This window comes from Zeus faber, assembly GCF_960531495.2.
Source record: "Zeus faber genome assembly, chromosome: 19".
In the NCBI taxonomy this organism is placed as follows: domain Eukaryota; kingdom Metazoa; phylum Chordata; class Actinopteri; order Zeiformes; family Zeidae; genus Zeus; species Zeus faber.
The window spans coordinates 5,894,431-5,918,956 of record NC_137206.1 but is presented as its reverse complement, the minus strand read 5'-3'; the positions used below and the strand labels follow the sequence as shown (position 1 = coordinate 5,918,956).

General features: G+C 43.5%; 1 protein-coding gene across 3 annotated transcripts; it reads right to left on the bottom strand.

Moving 5' to 3' along the window:
• Window positions 1-2,653: 2,653 nt before the first annotated feature.
• Window positions 2,654-22,377, bottom strand: LOC307244924 (polypyrimidine tract-binding protein 2-like). Of its 3 annotated transcripts, none has more exons than XM_080020312.1 (14): window positions 22,247-22,377; window positions 17,851-17,878; window positions 14,837-14,897; window positions 14,333-14,505; window positions 12,923-13,063; window positions 12,488-12,643; window positions 12,210-12,320; window positions 11,826-12,036; window positions 10,993-11,108; window positions 8,278-8,311; window positions 7,677-7,769; window positions 7,093-7,309; window positions 4,368-4,445; window positions 2,654-4,247 (listed from the first exon to the last, which is right to left on the bottom strand). In XM_080020312.1, the coding sequence occupies exons 1-14, from the start codon at window positions 22,252-22,254 to the stop codon at window positions 4,118-4,120; spliced, it is 1,557 nt and encodes a 518-aa protein (XP_079876438.1). In that variant the 5' UTR covers window positions 22,255-22,377; the 3' UTR covers window positions 2,654-4,117. The 3 variants fall into 3 exon arrangements, with proteins under 3 accessions (XP_079876438.1, XP_079876439.1, XP_079876440.1); XM_080020313.1 differs by having other exon boundaries at window positions 11,838-12,036; XM_080020314.1 differs by having other exon boundaries at window positions 14,879-14,897.
• Between the last annotated feature and the right edge of the window lie 2,149 nt (window positions 22,378-24,526).

The following is a 24,526-nucleotide window of genomic DNA, read 5'->3' as shown; positions in this document are numbered from 1 at the left end:
CGGCACTGGGTATGAAACCCCGGGAAAAAGATAGATTTACAGCAGTGCGTCACAGGAAGTGCGTCAACTAAGGCGCAACCATTGGCGGAAATGGTAGATGGTGTAGCAATCTACTCCACAGATCATAAACCCTTGAATATAAAAATGACTTATTGAAATCAGTTGGGAATTGTAAACATTACAGTGCTTTTTATCCAGAAAAACCGCAGCTCCCCCGTTTACTTGTATTTGTTTACAGGCCAGTCTTGCCTGTTCCAATACGCTGGCGAAGTTAGCGTGAGTGAAAAGAAGCTTTTGGAAAACGTCCTCCTGGGTGGAGATTTTTCAAAAGTCAATTTTTGTGTTTTTGTGTGGACAGGTAAAAGGGAGCTTCTTGAAAATTCTGCCGTCGTGACCTCAACTTTCGCATTTGCGCATGCTCTCCCACTTCAGAACATCAAGTTTAGTGGTATTGTCTCCCTCTACTGGCTTGGAATGTTTATGTGATCGTTTTGGATTCTCGTGGTTTTTTTCTAGAACAGAGGGGGGGGGGGGGGGGGGGGGGGTTGTGTAAGGAAAATTGTGTATATGTGGAGAGGGCCAAAGTATATTCCGTTTTGGGGACTAAGATCAATCGACTACAATTCAAAACATTTTTTACCCTGGGTGCCAGGAATATACGTCACAGACACAAGGTGAAGCTTTCCCCTCGCACCGTCGGTGAATAAAGAGTGGTTTATGATGGCAGGAAAAAGAAAGCGGTCTAGGATAGCATACGATATGAGGCTCTCTTGGGGCAGATTTGTCTCTCATCTCACCGTCGAAAGGCATTGTGGGATACGCTTGTGGGTGTAGCATGCAGAGTTTGCGCGCAACAATATTGCACTGGATGTAGTATGTCATCCTGGTTCTTTTCATTCTACATAATGCATACTATGGTTTTGGACACGCTCACTTAATGTACAAGGTAGCGTGCCATTTCAGACGCAGCCACAAAATGGGACCTGTAATGACAGAGTGGTAAATATTAACTCCGAATGGTAAAAAGTGGAAGTCATGAGGTGAATTAGATGACAAAACAGAATCCATCCCATCTTCCACGAGCACGGGTGATGGAGAGGGGAGAACCTCGACGTGCCATTGATGCATGAGCCAGGCCAGCCATCGATCGGGCCCGGCCACGATTAATCATGCCGTCTTCGCTCAGGGAGCTGGATTGAGGTGGACTGAAAGCGCTTCCATTTTAAGCTTGCAAAATAGAAAGGAACCCCTCGCCCCCCAAAAAGACCCTGTTGTACTCGGAGCCCAAGCAGGCGCTCTCTGTGATGGATCAGCTTGGCGGCACTGTCGAGGGCGACGCCGGCGGAAGAATCATCTTCATCAAGATCGACAGGGCTTCCATCATCACACGGTAAAGCCACTCAGGAGTCCCAAATGGAGCAACTAAGAGAGAGCGTATCTACCAAACGTCAGCATTGAATAGAGACAGATAAAAATGGAAGTTTAATGATCAGAGGTGGAAACCCACAAGAGGCAGAGCACTGATTTCAAAGGACAGTATTTTTTGAGCCATTAAGTATTTTGTGCTCCCCCGTCACCGCCCTACAATGTTTAACAGAATGACCGGCGTAAAAGTTCAAACATCTCTTGGTTGAAAGTGTTAAAACTGATGCAAGACTATCCAAGCCAGCATGCAGTCATACATTTACCTGCTTTTACTGGGAACTTTTTCATCAATATTTCAATATACTTCTGTATTTGGCAATTACCTGAAGGTGTACATTTTGCACAACTATGCAATTATGTTGAGACTACAAGCTTCATATTGACAACGCAGAATAAACTGTGTGCAAATATTATCACAGTGCTAATGTAAAGCGCTTTTATGATGCTGCCTGTGGCGAGAGAATTAGAAACTAGATAGATATCTTTTTTTTTTCAAGAAACACCAATAGGAACAAATATCCCCATGGCCCTGACAGGATGTGGCTTCACGCAATGCTTCTTTCAACTGAATATCAACTATTGCCGAAACAATGAACGCAGCTGGTGCAGGACCGCAGCTTCCAACATCCTATCATGCCCAAATGTCAGCATGGGCTTGTTTTCCACATCCATTTTCTGTTCAACTCATGCACATTTATTGCATTCCTCCACGGCTAAAAACAATACATTTAATGAGGTCAAGGATACTGTTAAAACCGGTACGTTCCTCTTTAAAAACAAATAATTTAAGTTTGCGACAGTTTTCCTTTCGTTGCATTTTCAGCTTATCTGGAAAAAGGCAGAAGACAAAAAAAACAAAAAAAACAATTGTTTATGTAATCGTGTGTGATCAGATGGATTCTCTTCTCAGCAGTACGCAGCGCCCACGGAGACCCATAGAGAGAAGTGGAGGACCAACCACAGCGAGCACATTCTGCCAGTTTGGCAGCGGCCCGCGAAAGGAAAACGGCTTCTTGTCGGGTCCTTGCCCAATCAATAGCATCGCATCGCGGGTGGAGGAGGGTGACGGCGACAATTTGTGAACCTTTTTATTCGGGTGCGTCCAAAAATGGACTCCTTGGTCCGTCCCCCCCCCCCCCCCGTCTTGAACGGCAGTCTGACTCGGTCAAACGTGAATCCGGAGCCAAGAGGAGAAAAGAGCGAGAGAGGGAGACAGGAGGAGGATGAATGCAGAGCGAGAGAAGAGTTTTATTTTGCATGCTACAGAGAGAAAATGTCCAATACACACGAGAGAGAGAGGGAAAGAAAGAAAGAAGGAAACGAGAGAGAAACCAAAAAGCAGGAAACAAAGTCACACCGGCCCACGTTGGAAACGACAAAAAGAAACGTTGGCTTTTAATCGTGCCTCGTCCAAATTTCAGCGACTCCGTACATGTCATGGTGTAAAAATTGATACTTATAGAAAATATACGTTTTCTTTTTTTTTTTTTTTCCCTTTTATAAACAAAATCCATTTCGAACGGATGTGCATATTTTTTTTTCCGAAAAAGGGGAGAATACCGGTACACCTCCCGAGACTCGACAAAGGGAATAGACTTGTTTTTACCGTTAGTTAATTTTCTTAAACCGTTCCTGATGTAAAATGGTGTGTGGTTTATTTAAAATACAAAAAAAAAAAAAAAAAAAGAAAAAGAAAGAAAAGTACGCCCAAGGCACAAACACTTTGGTCCGACCGAGTGGCCTTCTGCTCCGTAAACTGTCACATAACCATGACAACACAGTGGACTCAACGCCGCCGTCTGCCACCAAAGGCATGCAAAAATAAAAGTAATAAAATGCTCCTACTTTCCAATTCTAGTAAAAATAAAAAATAAAACTAGACATGCTTAGAAAACCAGCGCCACTTTGACATTACATAACAGAGCAAAAGGAATAAGTGTGGACGGTTGCCACAAAAAAATAAAATAAAAAATAAGTTGATATTCAGCTGCAAAACACACTATTAAAGTTTGGAGGGAGACGTGAACATTAAACACGGGGGGGGGGGGGGGGATTACAATGAAGTAACTTCCAGCAAGCTGCAGATACGATGCACGTTTCTCTGACTGCGTGGCTTCAAAAGAGGAGAGCGGAACATTTTAACTCTCCCTGCTACAGCTAGACTACAGAGCGGTGGCATCTACCAGACCCAACATAATGGTTTGCATTCTGAACCAACAAACCACCAAAACCACCCAACAGCAACGTGCCTGTAAACAAAAAGAAAAAAGAAAAGCATTGTTCTGTGTCTTTAGTGAACACGTCGAGCAGTAGAAACAGTTGATACTGTCAAGTTAAGGCACGTTAACGTATCCCTTCTACTGAGAGAATCGAATGGAAGCGGGGAAAAAAAAAACCCATCAAAGTCCGCCACAGCGGTCCAACGCTGCCCTGTCTCGCTGACAAAGACTGAGGAGAGACAGGTTGCGGTCGAGCCTGCATCTACGGCATGGGCTTAGGTACAACACAACTGCCAGTCAAAGGACGTTTGAGTCTCTCTCAGGGAATGACGAGATCAATAACACCAAAAAATAATAATACACAAAGACCTCAAATCAAACTACTATAAACCCCCCCGACCCCGTAAGAGTCCAAAAAGCAGTTTGAGTGCTCGGCTCGCTGCCCCCTGGCCATGACGCGTCAAGTTCCTTTCCTAAATGGTGGACTTGGAGAAGGACACCCTGAGGTGCTGGTTGCCTCCCATGTTGTAGTTGTGGAGGTCGATCAGGGCCTGGATGGCCTCCTCCACCGTCGACATCTGGAGCAGAGCCATTTTATGATCCCTGTTGGGAGAACAAAATCAACAAAACCTGTTTTTTTTTTCTCTCCACGTCAGCAAAATGACACAGCAGCCGCGAAGGCCGAGAACTGCAGTGACAAAATAAGAGCGCACGGGTACGTACTGGAAAAACTTGAAGGCTTTCACAGTCCCGCCTCCGTTAGAGAACAGGAGGCGCAGGTCGTCTTCCGTCACGTCTTGCCTGTTGGACGAGGAGCCAATTAATTATATATATATATATATATATATCATCCATCCCATTCTGCCCTGAGATGTTAGAGTGGGCAATGAAGCGCTATGGCGACGCCCTTTTCCACTGATGCAAACCTAGTTCTGGTTCTGGGCCTGCACCGGTTGGCAATTGGAAAGCGCTTAAGAAGCCGTTTGATTTTCCACAGGACAAACAGGCTAGAGAACCACGTCATCACATCACTGTCGGTTGGGTGATGAGTGGAATAGAACATGATAAACGTCTATGTAAGCACTGAAAACAAGTATAATTATTTTAAGTGTGGTGAAAACTGGGACAATTTGAGTGAAATTTGAAAACGGGGGAACGGAGCAGACTAACTCCAGCCGTCCACCGACCCCAGAGCTCCCTCGCCGCTGGAGCTCTGGGCTCCGTGGACTGCGAGCATCGGCGCCCGCTCCGCCCACAGTTTTCATCCACCGGACCTCGAAGTGCCTTGGTGGAAAAGGGGTATGCCTGCCTCTTCTCGGATCAAAAAGTTGGAAGTAAAAAGGGAGCTGCTTTTATAAAGCTTTGCAGAAAGTACCCGGGGGCCTGCAAGGTAGGAGCATGGCTATCTGCTGCAGTTGCTTTCATGGGCAACTGAACATGTTTGGGACCCGGTACATTCAATTTATAATGTGTGGCCAAACGTAGGCCAAATGAACGCTGAGGGAGTGCCTTTAAAGACAATCAGTAACATTGGACAACTGGCGACCGCAAAAGTAAGCCATAGAAACTACAGCTACTGCAACATTGCCAAACGCACCTCCTCCACATTTGTGGGGTATAAGATGTGCGTTTCTGGGGGGTGAGGGGCATTTTATGTAATAAAACATTAATCATGTTAGGTACATGGCCCTGTGATGCCATGGGCACACTACTTTCAAAGTCGGCACATCGCTGTACTGTTCAACACTTTCTGGCTTGTGATGGGGAATCTTGGTTTGCACACTACACGACTGATCCGTGACGGTCACTCACACATTCCAAGAACCTTCCAAGATCTTTCACCAGGAGGAATCTGACGAGTCTGTCGGGTCTCAAACCATGTTTTGTCACGTAAACACGGAAGGATTGACACCGGAAACAATGCAATGACATACGCGTGACACGATTATTTTTGTTTTTTTATCCGTGATCACTGTAAAAAAATAAAATAAAAATTAAAATAATAATAAATAAATAAATAGATATAGATAAATAAATAAAGCAGAATTTAAATAGGAAATATTAAAAACCTGGAGAATAAAAGTAAAATCAGCATGTGTTTCTGGCTGCTGCTCCGTGCAGCGCCACTTCCCCCTTTTAGACTCCTCCTCCTCCCCTTCACCTGTCACGTTGTGTGTCTGCTCATTGGCTGGAGCTCGTTTGGTCACTCAACTCGATCCCAACATGACCAGATATTTAACGTGCTTGATATCGCGCTGGTGGAGCACTGGGATCGCGTCGTGAGCGGTTCATACCAAACACTCGTCACTCACAGGAGCAAGCTGTGATTTTCCTCGGATCTGGGGCTTTGCTCGCCGATCTCCAAATACCTGCCGGCGAGCGGAAAACCTGCACAGAATCATGTGGTCTGAACCCGCCATAAGTTGCGAGATGGGGCCTCCATGCACCATAAATGTGTAAATCATAAATGCTTGATCGGACCCTCACGACAGCAATCCACATATAGCAGAAAAGGAGATTCATCAGACCAGGCCACCTTCTTCCACTGCTCCATGGTCCAGTTCTGATGCTCACATTCTCATTGTAGGTGCTTTCAGTGGTGGACAGGGTTCAACATGGGCACTGACCAGGTGGTTTCTTTGTTGCGGCTCATCGGTGTAGATTTGATCTTTTTATGCAAATTTATGTAGTTCTCCCAGCTCGTTACAATTTTATGGGTATTGTCTGGCATGCATAAGCCGAAGCAGTGTGAGTACACTCAGTTGCAGCCATCAGAATAAAAAAAAGTTCAAGTTCAAGGGCTGCCCCCTGAAAGTCGACGAGTCGAATCTTCATTCGGAAACCCATCAGTCAACTGAGATTCCTCATGTCGAGGAGACGTTTTTAAATATTTTGTCAGTCAGTGTGCATTACAATAACAGGATAAAACAGATAGCAGTTTACAAAGTGCACAGGGATAATATTTAAGTAAGGGGAATCAATCTTTTATGTGTGTGAATCATCCATGCGCGGACCCGGATGCGAACACAGCTTTCCCTGGGCCCTGATCGCCGTGGCCAGTTCCTCCAAATAATACAACTAAAAACAGTGTGGGGAGAGGGCACGGGACATGACTCGTAAAGACTTTCCTGGGCATAATGCATGGAGACCCCATCAAAGTGTCCCAATCACGACTGTTTCGTTCCATACTCGGTTCATTTGATAAGGAGACTGAAAATAACGCAATCGCCATAATAAGAGAAAAACCACTGTTGTGCCACACCAATCGAGGCACCACATCGCCGGTGCGTGCATCGTCGGTACTGTCGGAGATGCCAAATTGCCCCCCCAATTTTTGGATACCATGTCGTCATAGGAACACGAAGATTCAACAAATACTGACTGTTAATCCCCTTGTCATGTGTGGGCCAAGGCGAATGGCGCCGACTCCCGTTCAAGGGCAACTTACGGGATGTTGGAGAGGTGGAGCGTGGCGGAGGGAGGGAAGATGTTTTGGAAGTTCTTGGAGCCTGGTTTCTTGAAGCGGTGCAGTGGGGAGTTGGTGAAGTCTTTGGTCAGGCCCTGGTCATCCAGGCCATCTCGGGGTAACGCCACCGTCTGGTGCTTGGACAGGGTCACACGGATGATCTTCCCATACATCTTCTGGCCATTCAGGTGGCTCATGGCTGTGCACACGGTGGGGCAAAGTGATGAACCATCATTCATCGGAGAGCAGAAATTGAGATAACTTTCGCGAAATATACCAAAATATAGTCTTTCTATTACGAGAACCATTTACTGGAGTCACCAAGTTCATTCAACAGACTTCCACACAGTCTCCCGTGGTCAACTGGCCGGTGTCGCATAACATACAGCCACGACACACAGTGGTGTGTAAGTTTACAGGCTATTGATCAATATAATGTTGGATTAAAAGAGATACAGTTTCATTCAAGTAGGTAATGCGGTGCGTGTAGTGAGGGAGGCAATGTCAAATAGCTCCCATTACGATAGACAATAGTGTACAATGTTGTAGTCTTAATGTTGGCTTACCCAGCTGGGCCTGGTTGCCATCCGACATCTGAATCAGAGCACTGTCCTTCTTGTTGTAGAGGATTTTCACCCTCTGGACATCCCCGTACACCCCTGCATTAGGAGCCACAGGTAGGCAGAAGGAGAGGTTGTGAGGTGGAGAGAGAGCAGACGGTCAAGAAAACATAGTTAGCATCGGGAAGAAGAGACCAATTTCACACTAAATAGACAGTGAAGCAGATAGAAAAACACAAAGAAATTAAAAGACGAGTTTAGAATGGAAAAATTAATTGTTTAACTAGAGACATCGCTTATGTGACAGATGCCGATTAGAAATAAAGCATGCATAATATTTAACTGTGCATTAACACTGATAAACTACATTCTCAATCTCAGGACAATAAGTGACAAAAACCCTGAAGTAAAAAAAGAGGCCATTGCGTATAATTAACCTATAAACTACTGTGCACAAGAAAATTGGAGATGCCTGGCAATAATAAGAATAATGAATGCCTTAAAGATTTACAGAAAAACAACAATGAGGAGAGATAGATGATAGATAGATAGATAGATATAGAGATAGATAGATAGATAAAGATAGATAGAGCCAACGATAACATACCGAAGAGGGTAAACAGACTTTGGGGCGTAACCATCTTTAGAGGGAGAGAAGAGCAACAAGCAGCGTGAGACAGGTAGAGAGGTAGAAGAGGTCGGAGCGGAGGTAGAGAGCGGAGATGGACAGATCGATCCAGAACGGAGGTAGGTAGGTAGGAGGGATGGTGGTTTGTTTGTTCCCCCCACGGAGGGTGATGGAGGTGGTGGGTCATGGAGAAGGAGAGGTGGGCATGGAGGGGTAGTTAATAAAGGTAAGGAGTTTTTTTTTTTTTTTTAAAGAGAGAGAGAGAGAGAGAGAGAGAGAGAGAGAGAGAGAGAGAGAGAGAGAGAGAGAGAGAGAGAGAGAGAGAGAGAGAGAGAGAGAGAGAGAGAGAGAGAGAGAGAGAGAGAGAGAGAGAGAGAGAGAGAGAGAGAGAGAGAGAGAGAGAGAGAGAGAGAGAGAGAGAGAATGGGGCAAATGCAAATTGACAAAAAAAAGTGTGAGGAGGGATGGGGAGGGAGGGGTTGGGGAAGGACAAAAATAAAATACAGGTCAGTACACTGGAATAATGCAGGTAGTTTGGTCAGAGAAAATGGCTTTGGATCAATGCTTCTTTAGTCAAAAACAGCAAATAACGTATGCCAGAAATGTATTTTTCACCCTGGACAAGCATGGGTAAAAAAGGTACATTCACGTTTTACAAAAGTAAATGGAAAAAAATAAAATCATATTGAAAAATCAGCAATATAAAGTCATAAACATGGCACCAAATAAAAACATGCAGTAGTCATAACAGTCTTTCAGCTGGAGAGGGAAGGGGAGGTGTGGGGGGGGGGGGTGCTTAGCATGGAAAAGCAATAAAAGGATCGTTTCGGTATTCCTCAACCCAGGCCACTGTTCATAGCACAACTTTGCTTAATGCTTCACTACTGAGCCACTTACAGAAGCTTCAGTCCAGGTCTTGGTCTCACATTATAGCCACACATCTTAGTGTATTTTGTAGCGGGCAGTTTATAAGAAACGGCCATTCAATTCATTTATGCTCCTCTATCTGCCATTCCCGTTGTTGCAGGACCGGGCCCACGCACCCTTTTCCTGTCGAGAACGTAAATATTGGACACCGCATGCCTTTCTGCAGTCAGTAAACTGTCAACACGCACGGAAAATCTCTCAATAGTCAAGTGTTCAACACGGTTGTGCTATGAACAACGGGAACCAACGTTTTTATACGATCAAGGTTGACAAATAGCGAGGCATCCTTTCAGAGGCAATCAAGTGAGGATTTAGCTTGTTGGAACAAGCCATCATGCAAGAATTGATTTGAAGGCCACCACCAACCAAACTGTGTCTTTCACACAGTTGGTCTAAAATAGCACAAAAATAAAAACAATGGTTAGAGGGCTGGGTATGGTCATTTTCAATACTGAATTAAAGGTAAATACAATTATAGAATATAAACAATCCATGCCTAGCTTAAAAATGTGCCTTGAAGTTCATTTTTTGGCAAACACTGATTTGTTATTTGATTTGAACGCCCAAGAATGTAGATACCATAATAGTATTGAACTTAGATACCCAGTCCTGGTTATTGGGCAGAAAGCCAGAGTACAGTATCTGAAGCCAGAGACGTATGCCTCCCCAGTTCAGATAAACTGTCCAATTCAACAAGAGCCAAAGGAGCAAAGATGAAGAGAGGTGAAAGAGACAGAGGATTAAAGTGTGGGGGAATTAGAAAAGTTGCAGATAAAAAAGGGCAGAGGAAAAAGAGACACTAGTGGCTGGGGAAGCGGGGGTAGGGAGATCCAGGGCTTCGGAGATGAAGACAAGCGTACGTGTTTTTTGAATATATAATTTTTCCAATGGGGGGGGGGGGGGGGGGGACCAGACACAAGGTTAAGAGATCAGAGTGATTTTCATATGAGCTTTCATATGAGCCGAGAAGAGCAGAGCTTAGAGAGGAAACACAGAGAGAGAGACAGTTAGAAACAGTTCGACATAAGGAACCATGAGAGGGGAAGGAGAGAACGCCTGGGTGGGGTTGAGGGAGGTGCAACTGCACAGGGATAAAAGTGAATCCTGGGTAAGAAGTTTAAACATCCAACTAATGAATAAAGACCAGGCACAACTGAACGGAGTACTTAAAAATGGTCCATCAACTGAAAACAATTCCTAATGGTTTTTTTTTCATATCCCAAGTTAGGTTACAGAAGTGCACCAGGCTTTTACAGACTGGTGACTTGGTGAGGGGGAAATAAATGAAACATGTTACAACCAAAACTCTATAATGTACAACCAATAAGAGCATTAGAGAAGAATCATCCAAGGGATGCTAGCTGACAATAAGATATGATAAAGATACACGAGTCATATATTGAGTGTGAATGTAAAAGTCACCAGAGCAATACGTTGGTGATGTCTCAAGACAGGGGACTTAGTTCTCAGGTTCTGAAGTTTAGAAAGAGCTGCTTGTGAGTGTTACACAAACCAGCTGTTCAGGACCAATGGGAGTAACACTGTCTTATCTAATTCAAAACAAGTGGAGAATCAAATGAAGCTAAATAGATAAAAACAAAAAAGGAAAGCCATTGTTGACTGTTGCGTATTACAAGACAATGAGGGTGACAATGAAAGTACAAGGAAGACAATTGGCAATGAACAGTAGGAGTGAGTTAAGCTTTGCGTGTCCCAACTGGATATACAAGTCTGTCTGTCCAGTCTGTGTTTGTGTGCGTAACTGACCTCCTCGTTGAGGTTGCTGACCAGTAACACCCCGCTGGAGCCAGACTGTCCCGCGAGGGCCACCCGTCCAGCAGCGGCAGCAGCAGCAGCTGCAGCACTCAGAGGGTTCAGGGCTCCTGGTTGGGACGCGGAGAGGCATCATGGCATGGGGTGCAGTGCTTAGACCGAGCCACCGCATTGCGTTGTCACAACGCCCCCCCCCCCCCCCCCCCCCACCCCCCGGAACAGTACTACAGCGCCTAATAGCATCGGCCCAACGAACAACAGTAGAACCTCTTTTATCCAAACACCCAGGAATGATTGTCCTTTAAGAGACTGAACTGTTTCGCTTGACCCAAACATGAATGAACATGTGATGGTGGTATATTGAAAAATGAATTAAACAGGAAGTCACAACATAAAAAGAAAAACATTTTTCCAGCTAGTTATTAGAACAATATTTCGACAATTCTTTGCAGACGCCCTCACCTAGTAACCAAATCATTGCGGCTGGCAGGAAAGCAGACTGCTCCACCGCTAAGTTTAGAAAAATGGGGTAGATAAATGGGGTTCTACTGTATTAAAATGAGACTTGGAAATTCCAGATCCATGTAGCTAAGGCAGGGACAACAGCCCAAAGGTACACTGTACTAATATTACAACTGAAATTACAGTCTCCAATAAAATAGACTATTGCAACAAAAAGCACAAGGAAATACCAGCAAAACTGTGATATTCCACTGACCAGACCTGGGTTCCCCGACCAACGTGTGGGAAGCACTGGTCTTGTGCAACCCCATGTCCAAAAACAAAGATAAAGAGTGAGAGGAATAGTAAAAAAAAGGGAGCTCTACCTGGAATCTTACCGAGCAGGGAGTTCGAGTCTTTGCTGAAGGCTGCGGCCACTGAGGAGTCCATGCTCGGCTGGCCGTCGCCCGCCGGCAGCTCGGGCCGTGTGTAGTCGCGACTCTTGTCGTTGTTGTATTTGACATTGAGGTTGACAAGTTTGGAGAAGTCTATGCGCAATGTGCAGCAGGAGTTGTATATGTTCTGGCCATCTAGGGCCTGGGGGTCAGAGGAAGACAGCCAATCAGCGCACACACACACACACACACACACACACACACACACACACACACACACACACACACACACACACACACACACACACACACACACACACACACACACACACACACACACACACACACACACACACACACACTCTCTTTCTTTACCAGCTTTGCTTGTTGAGCATTCACAGGGTCGCTGAACTGGAGGAGAGCCTGGAACTGATTGTTCTTGGTGAAGGTGATTATCTTCATGACTGTGCCAAACTTTGAGAAAATCTGTCCACAGTGACCAGAAAGGTGAGTGTGAGAAAAATGGTCACATGACATTGACATTCAGAGACCAAAGACGAAAATCATGTGAATCCCCCGCCTTTACAAATACATCAAGACCAGCGACCTCTATAGTGGAGTGTGCAACAGCTGAAACCTTTCAAAGTGAGTACCTGCTGCAGTACATCCAGTGTGACTGGGTAGAACATGTTGTCGATAATGATCCGGAGGACAGGGCTAAAGGCTGCTGCCAGAGCCTCCTGGACGTCTGAGCTGGGGGAGCCACCAGACTGGACTGCCGACACCGCCTGCAGCACAGCCTGGGTGCGCTGCGTAGAAAGATATCAGTATGTTTTCAACATGTATACAAATAGATGAGTACCAGCTGGACCATAGAAGCTCCTGTTATCATACAAAGAATTCTAGGGGATTTGTTGTGACAAAAGGGTGAAAGCACTTTTCAACTGTGGCTGTTCGGTGTGCGGTCAGTTGTTCAATTTCAATGCACCCTTACAAAAGAGTACTTTTCTGTACAAAAAAAAAACAACAAAATGCACCTGGTCCTGGGAAAATAGGCAAACAATAAAAATGTAACACCAGGTCCTTACCTGATTGCCAGCATCGGTCTTCAGCTCTTTGTGGTTTGAGTATTGGATGAATACGGGGACATTGCGGACATGAGGGTTTACTGTGTTATAATAGTTCACCATGGTGATTGCTGCTTCCTCTGTGCCCATCTCCAAAAAAGCCTTAAGAGAAGGATAAATAAATCGGTCAGATACTTCCCACCCGCTGTATACCCCTGTCCACTGTGAAATATGAAAAAGAAAGCTCAAAAATGAATACATACAAAGAAAGTTCACATGACTGCAACGCATATATAAAAAACAGGCTTTGAGGGAAAATACTTTGGAGCTTGGAGGCGTTATACATGTACTCCGAACTTAACAACCTACCTGTTAAATGACTGTTCGACCTTACGACCAGCTCTCTGACCAGTCGGTATTGCGCTGCATACAATACCGCGTGTGTTCTGTGTGCATGGCGTCTCAGCGCCAAGGATCTCATCGCACATCACCGTTCTCAGTCTCATTCCCGCAGTCTGTCAGTATTCACTACACTAGCGTTCTCAATCGCTACGCGTCTTTACCGTGAAATAACACAGCTTATCGACCAATTTACTGAAGTGATTTACTTTTTTTTTTTTTACTTACTTTTTTGTAATTACTTTGTCCATTGAATGCAACTTGGTACACTAATCAGTGTATCTAGGAGAGTGACAGTATGAATGTACTGAATCTTGCTCACCAGACTGCTACGTATAGCTTATACTTATATATGTATAGCTTATTCAAACGTGTTGAAAGGACACTCATATCCCACTTGGGACATATTTCAAAAAACAGTCAGGCAAGACAGAAGGCAGAAACCACTGTGGTGGGTGAGTAGGGGCGCACAAAGGCACTGTGCAAGGAGCCACTACAAAGCAACAGGTCCTTGAAAATATTTTCCCTTATCGAGTCTGATGCTATCAGGGCCACACAGCTGAGGTCTGGTGGACCTTCAGAAGACATAGCTGCCAATCAGACAAGAGGAGTCACTTTGACATTGGCACAGCAACGCGAACAATGGTGGATGGTGGGGCAAGAAGGTCCAACTGCTGTCCTCTGACAGACAGTCAATAGTGCTGCCATTCGATCAGCCTTTGTTCAGTTGCCATGGATTTCTTGAAGCAAGAAGATAGTGTAAAAGATACAATTCAAGATGGGCCACTGTATATGGTCAAGTATGACCATAATATGACAATAGTCCTGCCTATTGCCATTCAACGGGAACAACTATTTAACAAAAGGGGCCATATTCTCCAAAACAGTGGCACTAGATAATATGAAAATCTACAAACATATAAACACACAAAACTAAAATTGACATCCTTTTGTGATACACAGAAACAGACACCAACTCATACCTGATAAAGTGTTCTACAAACACACCTACAGTCTCCGTGGGTGACTCACCTGATTCTTTCCCTTGAGTGTGAGAATGTTGGTGACCTTGCCAAAGGGAAGGCCCAGCGCAATCACTTCTGTCTCCGAGGCCTCATTGGGAAGCTTCCGGATGTGGAGCACACGAGATGGGGGGGCCTCCTCCACCCTCAACTTTTTACTATCGCTGCCATTTGAGGTCCCATCTAAAAAATAATACCAATACTAAAATATGAATAACACAATGGACGGCCACCATGTAGGGTCTATGCACGATTGAAAAAATAAAGTGAATCTATCCCAATGTGTGTAGGTAACCACCCACTATGGAGCATTGAGGTTACTCAGGCATTCAATATCGCCCAATGAGTCCTACTTTCAGTGCATTCCACTTCTAGAACACCTAGAAAACCCCTTCAAGTGTGTTTTGGTGACAAAAGGGGCAGCAACGCAAATGGCTTCATGCAAATTCCGTCAACCCCGTGGCTTTTTGAGAGGGAGCTGGCCAGGCAAGGAGGGTGGTCGGAACGAACTCACCACTGATACTGCTCATGCCAGAGTTGGGACTGTTGTACATACTCAGCTCATCTGATCCTCTCTAGGGAAAAAAAAGAAAAAAGAAAGTCAGTCAAACAATGGAAAATACAATACAGTTGACAAGGACAAATAAATACACCTGATATGTAATTCTTTATTTGAAATTAAACACTCAAGTTTTTTGTTTTTTTTGTTTTTTTTTTAAGTTTGTGAAGTGCTTAAAATAATATTTAATGTATTATTGACTTCAAGAAAAGAGTGGGTGTCAGCTTTGCTGAGTCATCAACCCCATGTGACATCAGGACCAACTATCAAAAAGCCTTAGAGCCGCCAAATTACATCTGAATAAGGATAATATCTAGAGGGGTTTAATCTGGCTGAATTTAAGCTGTCGAGATGTGTCATTTCAATCAAAGCTGCAATTGTTCTCTTTGGGCAAAGGTGGAGCACTGCTCTGCCTCCAACCAGCAGCTTATCTGCACCCTACGCCCTTAAAGCTGACTGATGGGAGGACCAGAGGCCTGGCTGGGGACCCACCCACACAATACATTTAATACCTTTACCTACCACCTCTCTCCTCTGCGTAAATTTAAAGCAATTGTCGTCCCGACAGAAACTGTTTACGGTGACGGTAAAAGCAGAATGTGGCAGGCCCTGCACCGGAATCACAGCACACATAAATTGAAGGACCGTTAAGTTCTTTTACTGAAGCAAAACGGTAAGTATGTATAGCTGCAAAATCAGTTTATAGATGTATACATATATCCAACTTCATTTTTTCTCCTCCTTTAATCTCTTTCTTGACTTCAAGATTTAAGAGGTTTATTCGTCACATACCTTCATACATATATGCAGTGAAATGTAATGCAACACACCCGGTGATAACACACAAGCATAATTTTGTAGCATAATTTTGCTATTGTAACACCTGAATTAAAAGCCTAATAATTATAATAATAAGACTAATAAAGTGTTATTTTATCTGGACTGAAACATTTTCTTTCCCAATAGCCATTTATTTTTGCTTTTCCACACAAACTATTTGAGGAATCAGTGTTTTACAAACGTTCCTCTCTTGATCTTTGAGAGGGGACTTAACTTTGTTTTGCACAGGCTGAAATGCAGCAGCCGGCACTGGACAAATAATGTCAGTTGCCCAGCGTCTAAATGCATTTTCAATAATAAACAAGCATTATATAAACTTATAACAACTTTAAATCTGCCTGTAAACAAGTCCTTTCTATTTCATTAAAACTATGATAATGACCTGAGCGCAAGAAGCAGAACCTTTCAAGAAATCAAATTGTTGAGAAACAAGGCTAAAACTTCAGAAATGAATTTAAAATGACTAATTTCTATTTATCTGGTTTCATTCAAACTACTTTTGGATAACGAAAGCTCGTCTTTTACAAAGCTTCGCATAGGAAAATAGCAGAAAAAATACTGTTGTACCTTTGCACATTTAGAGTAGTAGCCACAAACCCAAACAAAAAAGGCAAGGTGCCTTTCATATTTCCTGTCTGAACTACAGTGTCCCTTTAGATGGTTTGACTTGATCACAGCCTGTTTCTTTGTAGTAAACATTACATTTTACATTTAGTCATTGATCAGACGCTTTTATCCAAAGCGACTTACAATTGTTCAAACACCGACGGACGCAGCCATCAGGAGCAATTAGGGGTTAAGTGTCTTGCTCAAGGACACTACAGCATGCTAGCAGGAGGAGCCTGGGATCGAACCAGCAACCTTTAGATCACTAGACCACCAGATCTACCGCCTGAGCTACCATCCCCCTTGCACAGTAAAGGATTTCAAAGGAAAACAGCAAAGCAAACCTTTCAATAACCCATCTACAAATTCGGTTGACTATGAGAACTTCCATGAACCCATACCCTAGCATAATACTAAACATTAGGGCTGAACAATTGCTTTGTATTGCAATTGCTTGATGGAGTGCAATTTCTTAACTTGCCATTTGTCCAAGTTATTGCCTCGCTGATCTACTCTATTCATATACTGAGCCAAATCCCCCCCACAGGGATTAATAAAGTACCATCTCATCTTATCTGAAGTACTAGAGTTTCACTTGATTTTGCACATATAGCTGGGTGGGCGGTTATCAGAGTAAAACAGTGTTTAATAATACAGACAATACCACCCACATGTGAACAGTTTTATAAACAAACTAGTTGTGCGGCTTCTGACCAACAAAAAGCAGCCAAGCATGGCTTGATGTGGATACTGCGGAGTATAAAAAAGAAGGTAAGTCAAATTGCAACAAGGGCTGGAAATGTTTTAATCAGATATTTTCTCCAAAGCGCAAAGCCATACTTAGCATACTACGTTGTACAATGTAATCGGCTGGGGCATATGTGTGAACACCAGTTTTCGGCCTCTTTCTTCATGATTTACTTTCTACCACTCTTGCTCACTTTCTTACTTTTGATACTGGAAGTTAATGTAAGTTTAATTCAGGAGGATTTAGATGTATATTCAATTCAACACAGACAATTAATAGTGTTATAATTATAGAATCCAGAATCGGGATTGTGGCGCCGCCCCTCGCGGGCGCCTTCGTGGGCGCCTGCGTGGGCACCTTGTGTCGATTGCGCACATTTTAGTATTTTTAGATCTTATTTTGCGTAATCACCGGGTGTCATGATATTTCACTGCAATTATGTATGACCGTGTATATATATATATATATATATATATATATATATATATATATATATATATATATATATATATATATATATATATATGTGTGTGTGTGTGTGTGTGTGTGTGTGTGTGTGTGTGTGTGTGTGTGTGTGTGTGTGTGTGTGTGTGTGTGACAAATAATCTCTTGAACACACAAGAAGATTTTATGGATAATAGACCCATGTGTGAACAGGGAAACACTACATTTCCCAGCCAGATAGACTCAGCAACGTTGCAGGCTCCGTGTGTAAAAGGGGCTCTAGATAGATTCAAAGGGTAGGGTTGATACAGAGGCGTTATCTGATGCTCACCTTGACACCAACTGCAACGTCACTGATGCTGGAAGAGAAATAAAGAATTATTTGTGACATTTATGTACAAAATCGAGGCCTAAATAATCATCTAAATAATCAATCTACCTATAAAGGAAGGAATCTCTCTCTGTATGTATTTATTTTGATTATCTCGACAACAGTTCATCCTATCGACTTCACACTTGGCGGGTGTATTGGTAGGGACCCAAGGACACAGTGTCGATTTTGGTGCAATTTGGACACGCGACACGTAATTTTAATAAACTTTTAATAAACAGTGAGCCAATGTGGGGCAGGGCTTCAGGGCTCTGCGACTGAGTTGTGAAGAGTGTCTTGCCCCAGTGTATGACTTTAACCGGCACTTTTGTCTTCCATTGTGGACCACAGGGCTGAATCTTCGACATTGTGGTTAATTGCACCATAAAAATGTCTTAAATTATTACAGGACTGAGAATGACTTTCGTTTTGCCAAGGCCTACCCGGCACAAGAGGAACCTTCAGTGACGTAAATGCAGTGATAGGTCCAGAGGTAGGTAGTCCACAGTCCCTCTCCTCCAGCGCACTGAGTACAGTCCAGCCAGTCGCATCACTCTGGGCAGGGACCAGCCCACGCACACTCGGCGGTAATAAATAACCAATAAAAAACAATATTTTGATTGTAGATGTATTCATTTCATTTTTCAGCGTTAATTGAAGGAAAGAGAAAATCCGCGTGCTGTGTCCCAATGCATGCCCGTGCCTTACGAAAGTCGGAACAAACTTTTAAATGTCTTGATAAGGTGAAATAAGTGAAAGCTACGGAGTTAATAGAATACAAACCATGGAACTCGTGCTGACATCACTTCAGAGTTCCCACTGGCAGTGCGAACTCAACCAGATAAAAAGCCATGGAAGGTATCTAGTTCTCGGGGGACCTCCCAATTTCCGAGTTCCCATCAGGGAGTCCCCAGAACTGTTTGGTCGCCTAAAGCCTAATGTGGTTTTAGCACGAGTCCACTGTTGTAATTAATCTGTAAACTTTCACTTATTTCACCTTATCAGTCCACCACAATTTGTTTCTAAACAAATATGAAACTAGAAATAAGCAATCCAGTGGCTGAATCTTCACTCATAAGATCTACAAGACGTAATTAAAAAGTTTGTTCCGACTTTCATAAGGCCAGAGCATGCATCGGGACACCGCACACAGATTGTTTCATTCAATTAACACCAGGAATGAAATTGAAATAAAATGAAGACATCACCAATGAAATGCTTTTTTTTTTATTGCCGCGGAGTGTATGAGTGTACCTCACCGCCCAGAGTGATGCCACCCGGTTGGGGCACACTGAAAACAGTTAGCCCTGGTCGAGGGCCGGTCCGTGTCTGCGGCAGCAGAGGTGCGCAGTTTTTTTTGGAAATAAATCGCGTGTAAGTAAAGACATGCTACTTTAAATGAAGCGGTTTTTTTTGGCTTGGATGGTTGTTGTTATAGTTTTCCCCTGGTTGGGGGGTGCTGCATTGGTTCATGTGTTCCACCAATCACCGTGCACTTACTGTACATCACTGAAGGTTCCACTAGTTAGTCCCTGCCCTGGAGTAGGAGTGAAAAAAGTCCTTCAAGAACTCATTCTAAGAACTACGATTGTTACTAGGTCCTGCAGTGCGGACACAAAGGGAGAGCTCCTCTAAAAGTTCTTAACTGCGGTGCAAAAACGCCCTTCGACAGCATCGCCACCCAGGGCTGCAGATGGCAAGGCAAATACTTGCCTATGGCAACCAAGCGATAATCTCTGTCCTGATCGAAAATATTTAACATTTACGTATCAATACACTGCCTATGGGGGCATGTTATCCTGGACTGTTATAGGAAGCGGTAAATCCGATAGGCTACGACTATTTTGGAAAGCTGCGTTATCAATTAATCCCCTTTTTTCTTGTCTTGCCCATCTAGCCAATGGTAACATCTTAAAATCCACCTAATATCCAACGTTCAACTGCACATCGTTTAATAAAATTGGTTTAAGTTAGTTTTTATTTTCCAAAAAGTAGACCAAACGTTAGTCAACAAGTTTTTCTTTATTGGTCGGTTAGCCGCAAGAAAAAAAAATAATAATAAAAAAAATAAAAAAAAACATTCAGGAACTGCTCCTGGTCAAAATTAACCTTAAAACCTATATGGCTGGACCCATATACGAAATGCTAGAGGGCTTTTAATTTGAAACTAACTTTAACAAAGATAAATGTTCAATCTGCTTGCTGGAATTTCCGACACATTCCGAAGAATAATTATAGCTTTCGATTAGCGGCGTTTGTAGGTAATTAACAGGTGGCTCGCTTCATGCGTGCGCACCGCATCAAGTCGACTAGCCTAACACTCAGATAAAATAGTGTATATTATAAGAGCCATTTGAAACCATTTATCACATTCTTTAATAACCAATTCATATTTGAAAATGCTCGATGATGCATCCGATCCTAAACGTTCGCTGGCTTTACAGCAGTGAGCAGAGAGTTACCGGCGGGATCCGTGGGGCCCCGGGAAATGCACCTGACAGGAGCACTGACACCGGGAAAACCATCTTCCGTACGCCACATTTCAGTGCAAATTGTCAATATGTAATTAAAATGTGTACATAAAATAATAATAGGGCCCAATTAGTTTAACAGCTGTAACGTTTAACCAATGTAATTAACAGGCGGCCCGGTTCGCGAGTCTGCACCACTTGTAAATTAAATGTACATTTTAAAGGCTGGTTATTAGGTTTTGAATTCATCTGTAATGTACCACAGTGTGTACAATGTAAGTTATAATATTCTCTCTCAGCTCTGGAACTCAAACCATTTTCTGATGCCTCAAATAGATATTTAAATAATTCAACTACTATTGTAAATGTGCAACGATTAGCCGACTGGTGGCTTGAGCTGACGACTAATAGCCGACTAGGAAAATCTTTAGTCGGGGCAGCCCTAACTTTCATTATTGTTCCTCGCCCTCAGAAAAAGCTCTATACATATTTGCCACCGGTCAATAAATGGGGTACTTATATTACAAATAAAATAGACCCGACTTAATAAATCAACCTGGAATGGAATTTGTTCCACATTTTCTATTTGAGAGATAAAACGAGAAACACAAAATTAGAGACGTATGGAAACACCGTAATCGTTGCCGTCACAACTGTTAAATTTACTTGAAAATTTGCTCTAACAGCAACAAACATTAGGCTGCTGTGCAACACGCGTGGATGTTTTTGCTTTGAAAAAATGTCAAGCTTAAATAGGCCTATCAAATAGGTGGCACAAAAGGTTACGAAAGGATGCCGGAAGCTGTGACATACACGTGGTGCTGCCAAGAAAGGGTATTTAATTTGTGTCCGTGGATGACGATCACATAGTAGTTTGCGATGTTGAGAGGATTTGGAGAATCAAAAGGGATTCAATGCTGCCTACAAAATCGACAAAAAAGACAAGACCAGTTAAAGGTCATGGCTAAAATACCACAATGGCATGAAGAAAAGAAAACAAACAAAAAAAAAAAAATCGCAATATAGAAATGTTAGGTGTTTATTTAGCGGTTAGCTAAATATTATTTCAATTGAAAAATGGATGTGCATAAAAGATAACCTATGGAAACAGCCACGAACTTTTTTAAACGAGTGGTCTTGTTGGGCATCTGTACAAACAGCCTGGAGCCCAAGTTTCACATCCTAATTCTTATTAGTCGCTTCAGCGATTTTAAGTTTGCTGGTATAGTTTACATTTGTGACCGTGATCCCCCCCGTTAAGGAACTAAACTCAATCCCAAGACGACCGTTCGAGCCGGTCAATTACCATTTCTGACGACGTTTGAGTGGCGTGACACGCCCATTCCAAAACGACAATTATGAATTTTCATTTTATTACAATTACTATATATATATATATATATATGTATATATATATAATACTTCGATCTAATGACATGTACTGACTTAAACGTCAGGACGCACGACATGCTAGCCAAGCAGACTGGTTAGCTGCGGCTAAGGTTAGCCCAGGCTAGCGTTAGCTCGCTACAACAAAGGGACCGACGTCGCATGAGCTCGCGTTGGCCGCACGCTAACCCCGCTAGCCGGGTTAGCCCTGCGCCCCCCGTGCAGCCTGTCCCGTAACGCCGCGGGCACCGAGCCCCCGCCGCCCGCCGCCTCCAGGGCAGCCCGGGGGCTTCATCCGGCGCCACCGTCATTCACTGAACGACGGTAAAACAAGCTGCCGGACGCGGGAGCCCCCACCCCGCACGCACACGGAGGGCGGGGGGGGCTAACGGCGCCGCCGCGGCACCGGCTCGGCCCCCTGCACGACGGACGCCGTGCGCGCAAAACACTCGGACTCGGAATGAAAAGACGGCGCCCACCGGGGGCGTGGAACGTACCCGTCCATTTCTGCCGCTACTTGTCTCTTCTCGGTCACCGGGTTCCGTGTCCGGGCTCACGCGCAGACAAACACGACGCCAAAATGGAGGAAACCGAGAGCGGAGGACGGCGCGAGCGGCGGAAGTAGACGGAGGCGGCCGGAAGCGACGGAGGAGCCGAGCGCCGCGCCTCCCCGCGCGCATGCGCGGCCGCTCCGCAGGGGCCGTGGCGGCGCCGCGTCCGACCAGCGGGTCCGCCCGCAATATATACAATATACACACAATATACAGAGTTTACAAATGAAAGTGTCTGTTATTAAGTGGATCCAATTTGTGCGTGCAGCCGAGATGGGTTTGCAATCTTAATTTCGAAATAATATTTGACTAAAAGTTCATAGCAAAGAAATCATGGTCTTCTATTTGCTCACTTCCATTAATGAATATCATATTTAATGTATAAACTGACACTGAGCGGAAAATTGTTTGATTCACCTATAGATTAACATATACATCATATTACTTTGTTATTTAATAATAAATATATTATTGTATATTATTAAATGTAATATTATTTAATATTAAAAATTATTTGAATCATTTAAAGGGGATTTCTCTTACTCTGGTGTTCTTGGATGCATTTCAGTGGAATCAGCTGCTCCACTCTGCTCCCACTGAGTGTTGGGTCTTCGTGAACGACCCCATCCTTTGGAACGGCTCAAAATACTATCTTATTTTCAAGCTTTAGAGTTTTATGTTGTTGTTTGTTTAAGTTGCTATCTCCTCTACTGTTTTGTTTCCAATCACACTGGAACCACGACACAGCCCTTTTCAGACGTGTTCATGACGTCAAACGTGACGCACCGGAGGAAAACTCCATTTCTCCCGGCAGTGGGAAAGGTGTCAATCGTCTATTAGCGCGTTGACCGGGTTGACCCGCTAATTTTAGTGTGAAAACGGTAAACTTTAAGTGTGATGAATAATTGAATATGGAACTGCAAACCTGTTACCAGACGATGTCTGTGCGATAATGGCAGCACAGTGTATCATTGTAGTAGTCTTACATTTCACTAGGTTTCACATTGCCGCAGCCTGCGCCAACAGAGAAGGTTAAAGTAATAATAATTATCATTTTTAAAAAGTCTCGTTTACGCATATGATTAAACTTGACAGGCATACGCCATGCTCCTGGGCTCCTAACAACGTTACATCCTGGGTGAAATTAACGCCTAACTGCTTATCTTAGAAGACCTGGGATTTAATTAAAAATGGCATTTCCCGTAAGACTCACTTGCCACGCTGAAATTAGCTGATGAGAGGCCTTCTGAGCAAAAGGGAAATAAGTAAACTGTCAAACTGCTCAGCAAATCATCGCCGTTTATCAGCCCCGCTCATTGCTCGGAAAACAACATCAACGGTATTAATAATAATGCGATATGATGACAACAAAAAAAATCCTGATCCGGCATTCGTCATAAGGCGCCATGCAATACAGGCATGACGAGGGCGGGGTTGTGGGGAATTCCAAAGGCTCGTCGAAATATGCCATTGAGACTGGACTAATATATATGCCGTACATGACAGTGAGACTGGACTAAGTGAGGGGACGTTGGTGCCGATAGGGAGAATAGGGCGATTCCCTTCTAAACTTTGGTGAAGCTTTTTTGATTTTGATTTTTTGAGCAAGTTGTGCCACTTAAAACAATTAAAACTCTGGCTGGATGTGACCCCATCATAACCAATGAAGAAAATGAAGAGGTGTCTGATAATTATTGTTAGGAAATATAATTTATAATTTTGTGTCATATTGTATAATATCTAATATTGACACATTTTTACTGACCGTGGTTCTATAATTATGTCAATTACATTAAATTTAAGTTCCGTTATATTGTTTTCTCGGATTCACTCTCTCAGACTAAACCCACTTCTCCAAACAATCTACGAGAACATTGTGATCAACGCTGTCAAATGTTGCACTCAAGTCAGAAAGAACGAGAACTGAAACCTTGTTGACATCGGTGCTCCAAGTTGTAAATCATTGACTGTTTTGGTGAAAGCAATTTCTGTGCGGCGATGGGCGCAAAAGCCTCACTGAACACAGTTGGGACACTTTCATAAGCTGATAATAGTCTTTCAATTCAAACATTCAAACACAGATAGAAAACACAGAGGGCGGTATGAAGTAGCCCAGTCCCATATAATCAGTCTGAGAAACGGGTAATGTGTTTTAAACCCGCTGACATGTGTTTTGTATAGGTATGAGAACGTCACAATATTATCCTTTTTAATTGGCTATCAATT

Coding starts and splice junctions, on each gene's coding strand:
- LOC307244924 (XM_080020312.1), bottom strand. Junction 13,064..14,332: donor CACTCAAGGGAAAGAATCAG/GTGAGTCACCCA, acceptor CCTTCTCTTAAG/GCTTTTTTGGAGATGGGCAC. Junction 12,644..12,922: donor AGACCGATGCTGGCAATCAG/GTAAGGACCTGG, acceptor CTTTCTACGCAG/CGCACCCAGGCTGTGCTGCA.